The 5,737-nt window shown below is 36.2% G+C and overlaps 2 protein-coding genes across 2 annotated transcripts in view; both read right to left on the reverse strand.

Annotated features, from left to right (window-relative positions):
* Positions 1–699: 699 nt before the first annotated feature.
* Positions 700–3,147, reverse strand: LOC107756356 (uncharacterized). The gene is made up of 6 exons (XM_016573405.1): positions 2,959–3,147; positions 2,752–2,861; positions 2,605–2,667; positions 1,394–1,577; positions 1,209–1,289; positions 700–1,099 (listed from the first exon to the last, which is right to left on the reverse strand). The coding sequence occupies exons 1-6, from the start codon at positions 3,145–3,147 to the stop codon at positions 716–718; spliced, it is 1,011 nt and encodes a 336-aa protein (XP_016428891.1). The 3' UTR covers positions 700–715.
* A 1,849-nt stretch (positions 3,148–4,996) lies between these two features.
* LOC107756371 (heme transporter hrg1-B-like) overlaps positions 4,997–5,737 on the reverse strand; it is a 2,010-nt gene continuing 1,269 nt past the window's right edge. Inside the window, exon 3 of the mRNA XM_016573421.1 lies at positions 4,997–5,678. Coding sequence (XP_016428907.1) covers positions 5,542–5,678 — 137 coding nt within the window. The 3' untranslated portion in view covers positions 4,997–5,541. The remainder of the gene's footprint in view (positions 5,679–5,737) is intronic.

Below are 5,737 nucleotides of genomic sequence, written 5' to 3' on the forward strand. Positions count from 1 at the left end.
ATGCCTACACCTGCCGTCCTGAACACAGAAGCCAGTCGCCCTCGAGAGGCTCGGTCTGTGGAGTGGTTCATTCAGGCCTGTTTTCGATGAAATCATAATTTTGCTCATACAAATATCCACATGCACAAGCACTTAATCTCTCACAGCTTTGCATTACTGTTCGAGAATTAAATTCATATGAAAAATATTTTTTTATTAAAAAAATCATATGATTCGTGAAGTTCTCATAATAAGCAATTAGTAAAAACATGAAAACTTAACGCAAAACAAAAACCTCATTACCATAGTGCAAAAAAAATTGTCCAAATTACTGTAATGCAAAGAAATCTAATTCTCAGTACTATTATGCAGAGAAGAATATTATTCTCATTGCATTACAAAAAATGTATTCACATTACTATACTGCAATGTTGCCATCGCTGTAATGCAGTCTAATTCTCATTACTGTAATGATTATATATTTTATTTATATGTATTTAAATTGTAAATTATTTATTATTTACCAACATTTTTAACATTACTATCTCAACTATTATATTATGATTTGACAAAAATAGGAATCAAAAAAACATTCACATTTATTAAAGTAATGAAAACTTAATGTGGAAAATGCATGATTATATATGAGCTTGGAATATTCATAAAGGAACTTGGCAAGCTTAAAACACCAAATTTCTAGGAGCAATTTATGCAGTTTATGTATTACATATTAAGATCACTCCACACCATGCCGTTCTTCCATGGTTATGTTGCTTTGAGGAATTATTGGAAGATGGTGGTGATGGTGATGACGACGACCATGGTGACGATGACCATGTCCATGTTGATGATGTCCATGTTGATGATGTCCATGGTGATGGTGACTATGGCTGCCATAAGGAAGAAAAGAGTGATGATGGTGGTGGCGGCTGTGGTGATGGTTCCTGCGGTGATGATGAACACCATGCTCATGACGTCTGTGTCCATGATGTGAATGCAGAATCACCTTTGATTCAACAATCGCTCGTTCATCCTGAGTAAGGTGTGCACATATGGAGTTATAGAAGACGTCCAGATCTATGAAGACAACCGCTATAATACCAAAACCTTTCTGAAGCACCTGGAAATGAATAAATGCAGCATAATTTCTTGTGCTTATCTTCTGATTATCCATCTAGTAGTTTACATTTCTACATTATGTTACTGCTTTACAAATACACTTCACTTACCTCCTCGACAAGACTTTGCTCATCTGAGAGACTTGTTAAAGTAATGAACCACTCTTGTCCACTTTTAATGGCCTGACACGCCTGGAAGGATAAGCGTTTCAGATGATTAAACAATTTCGCTTAAGCTCTCCCTGAAGAAGCTAATAATTAATGCTAAGCTAATACCATCTGCAGTTATAACCTACCTGATCGCCCAGGTATAAGCCCAAAACGTGGATGTGATCCTTCTTTCCTGTCTCTGTATTCATGTCATCATGCTTGAGGTGATCCCTATGGTGATGCCTTTGTCGTGACCGGCATAGAAAAGCAGGCATAGCTAGATTGAGCTTTCGTAGGTCAACTTGCTGGTCCTGCCAGTGTTGGACAGAAATATGAGGTAAACCCAGTTAGAATGCTAACATGCTAACAGATGAATGTGATTTACCCAAATATGACACGTCTTCATCCTTGCTGGTTCTGGAATAACATTCAGATGAAGATCTCAAGAATTATAGATGCAACAAAAGTTTTACAGACCAATCATTTTTCCTTTTTGGAAGTAGTTTTAGTGGTAGAAATGGTGTTAGGTCTATTAGTTATGTTTTTCCTGGACCATAAAAAGAATGTGGATCCAGGAATATGATCTACTAGAATTAATCACCTTATGTGGGCTGCATTTTTGTAGGCCAAAACCCGGAAATGAGTTAGCATTTTAGCATTTAGCATCGTCCTGAGCTGTTTCCATTGTCCTAAAGTAAATGGGTTTTTTAAACGAGTTTTTGCTTAGATGCCTAAAATAAGGTCTGTGGTGAACAAAAACTCAAGACATTTTTATTCTGCTACTTAAAATACATCACCCCACTTTAGCATTTCTTTACAGCTTTTACTTGACTTTAAAAAGGCGGTCGCTAACAAGTTGCTAAATGGGACTACAGAGGCTGTCGGGACATTAAACATCACACCAAACAGGTAAACTCAATTTACTAGTCTGCTTTTATAGCCTTGTTGTGTTGTGCTCTTGCTAATTTTACTATATCGAACTTTAAGGGGAAATGTTTTTAAATAAAGACTAAACGAGTTGTTGGAAGCTTAATGGTGGTGTAGTTCCTTTATAGTCTACATTTAGCTTTTTACTTCCGGTGATTGCATTTAGGCTGCCAAATTTATAAAAGTTATGTTAATTTCTGAAGATTATAATAATGAACAAAGCGTGTAAGGATCATAAACTTTTGTTGGTCACAGAGCTTATTTTCTGCAATAATCCAAAAGCCAATGGAATAATCCTATTGCATCTTTGTCGAGTGAACCAGGGTAATGCTTGCTAACATAAAAAAATATGTCATCCTTGAGGCACTCAATGAATTTTAAAGCCAACAAATAAATGCCTGTCTTAACAAATTATAAGAAATGTGAGCAATTTACAATATATGATCCATCCTTTTTGAGCTGAGTAGGCAGAATGGAGATGAAGTCCACATACCTTTTGAAAGGAAAGAAACTAAGTACATAAAATAACTGAGCACAGCAAGTGCAAATATGAATAGTGCGAAGGAACGAGACTCACTGTGAAAGTGTTCGCTCATCATAAGTGACCGCACTGTGGTCAACAGGCCCTAGTACAGACACTGACAGAAGTAGAGGCTGTGTTTCTTTTTTAAATGCGCCTTTTAGTCTCTACAGACAAAATGGAAGCTTGTAATTAAAACACAATTTGTTGTTATTAAAGCGAAACTCAATTAAAAGTGTTTTGCCTGAAAACAATAGTCCTTGCCTTCAGAAAATTTGTGAGTAGCTCTGTGCTTCTGCTAGATTCGTCAGAAGTAGGGCCATCCAGCCAAGTCACGTCTAGACCATCTAAACTCTTGTCCTTTAAGTATGTCAATACCGTTTGAACAAAATTCTCAATGCTGGCCTCATTAGCAGACATCAGCTCCAACCTAAATAACGAATAACGATTCATGTTGAAATGGTAGTAAAAGAATATTATTGAACTGCTACCCCCTGCTGGTGAGAAGTTCAAACATAATACTACAAACTGCATCAAACTTCAGATCAGTGTGTACATCAAGAAAGACAACTCTTTAAAGAGAAAAGATGAGGAAAAACACAGGAATTGTGGGATAGATTAAAACAGCAGTACTTTAATCCCCTTTAAATGTCCCAATGTAACACATACGGTGCAAAGTTTTAAGCTGCAGGTAGTATAACTGTAATCAGTGCCGAATCTGCATACAGCTGGTTAAAAGCAATATGGTACAAAACTGCTGTACATACATGCTATAGAGTGAAATATTGTAGATAAAAGTTCAACATTTTGAAGGTGACCCCTTATTCTCATTTAAACAAATAATACATTTAACATTTCTATGCAATCTAGTGCAAAGTTTTTGTTACTTTTTGGCTCCTAAAAAGGAATGGTTTTCCAAAAAACTTGATGAAAAAATGATTTACTCACCCTCATTATAATTTATAAAATTTTTGTCTGTTTCTCATACAAAGCTATTGTATAGTTGTATGGTCTACTTTTTTACTGTATAAAAAATGGGTTTAAATGACACGACAGTGAATAAATGACAGAATTTTGGGAGAACTATTCTTTTAACATCTGCAAATTATCACAAATCAGACCCAAGCAGCCATACTTAACATCTGCTCAACACACATAGAGACAGAGCACTCATCTTTTAAATGAACAAAGCATATGAATTTTACAACATAAACACATATTTGTTTTGTCTGGCAGAATTTCTTGAAAAAAAAATCCAAAAGTAACATTTCAGATGGCATAACATATTAAGTTTTCAAAAATGTGGTGAATCCAGCTTTCCAGGTTTTAACTTAATACAATTTAGTGATAATATCATGTCACTAAAAACATATCTGCAGAGGACTGAGCAGCAGTTAGTCATTCATTCAATTGCTTCATCACCCCCACTAGTGGCAAAGAGAGAAACTGCATCAATGGTAACGTTCGGAACTGAATTCTACTGCCAAATATTTACTATGCATATAAAGGTAGTATGCAAAACAGAATGGATTATGCACCAATAAACTTAGAATGCTACATTGTCACATTTCAGTGAGTAATAATGTCTATAGTTATTTTGGATGTCTTGACTTTTAGTAGCAATGAGTCGATATGTTAAAAAGGCTAACATTTCTCACAACTCATCACGTTGAAGTCATATGCACTTCATTGTGAGATATAGTTTCCTGTTCATACATTTTGGGAGAACTGTTCAGATGTATCAGTATACACTACACAGAAAATGGTTATTTTAAATTGTAATAATATTTCACAATATTACTGTTTTTACTCTATTTTTGACCAAATAAATGCAGCCTTGGTTAGCATAAGATACTTCTTTCATAAACAAAACAAAAAATTACCTTAACTTTTAAATGCTAGTGTACATACTGCAGAAATACTAGTATGGTAGTATACAGTTCCGAACACAGTCGATCATAAATATAACTCAGTATAAACAACATTTAAAAAGAAATAACATATGGCAAAAAATAAAGAACACTGTCTATGTCTGAAAACAATAGCAGCATTAAATCGAAGACAATTCCACCATCGCTGGCTGAAAACCCTCGATACAGCTGTGAAAATCCTTCATTATTCACTCATTCAACACTCGGGAGAAAAAAAATTGCAAAAATTGTACCTTGTCACTACAGCAGTCCTTTCTGCGTTTACACTGGCACAAAAAATCCGATCTTTCGCTCACAAATGACACAGATCGGAGTTTGTTGCACACGTGTAAACACAAAAACCCGCACGAGATCCGATTTTTTTTCAGCCTGAGACTTCTGGACCATATTCACCCAAAAGGGTTTATGGTGGTACCCTAGGAATGCATATAATCACTCTCAGGTACTAATATGCACCCTTATAAAGGGGTAGAGAAGGTCTACTGGCCCAGTGACAAACTGTTGCACCCCTAAATGTACAATTTTTGTGCTTTTTTTCTGACAATGAAGGAAAGCCTTCATTTCACATATGACATTTTGGAGCGACACTGCCCTGAGTAAAGTAACATCTACCTGTGACCAAATCCTAGTGTATCAACTGCTATCGAAAACACTTGACATACCTTTATCCAATATCAATATAAAACCCTCTATTAACCCAAATTAACAGGAAAGAGGCAGATCACAGACATTCACTGACTTCTTACTCCAGGGATCTGAGGGAAGGAGGGGCTGAGATTTGAGTCTTTTCTGTGAAAGCAAGGAGGCCGTAAAACGGTATTAAAAAGGAGATCCATCCATCCATCCTTCCATCTCCACATTGGCAGGTGAAGCCACCGACTGGCAACTACAAATCTATTAGAGATGAAGGAGCCAATCAAAAGTCACTGAGGATGCTGATGTCAGCAAACTCCTGATGGTAACGGTAGGAGTACATGCCCAGCAAGAAGGCCCATTTAAGAGTCATGAAGCTCCACACAGCTGATAGATAGAAGCTCTTGGGGTCAGTTATTGCTGAAGACAAAAACATACAGAATGCATTACAGACAGCACACTATCCACTTTAAACATGG

The sequence above is a fragment of the Sinocyclocheilus rhinocerous genome, unplaced genomic scaffold (assembly GCF_001515625.1).
Source record: "Sinocyclocheilus rhinocerous isolate Xijiao unplaced genomic scaffold, SAMN03320098_v1.1 scaffold712, whole genome shotgun sequence".
In the NCBI taxonomy this organism is placed as follows: domain Eukaryota; kingdom Metazoa; phylum Chordata; class Actinopteri; order Cypriniformes; family Cyprinidae; genus Sinocyclocheilus; species Sinocyclocheilus rhinocerous.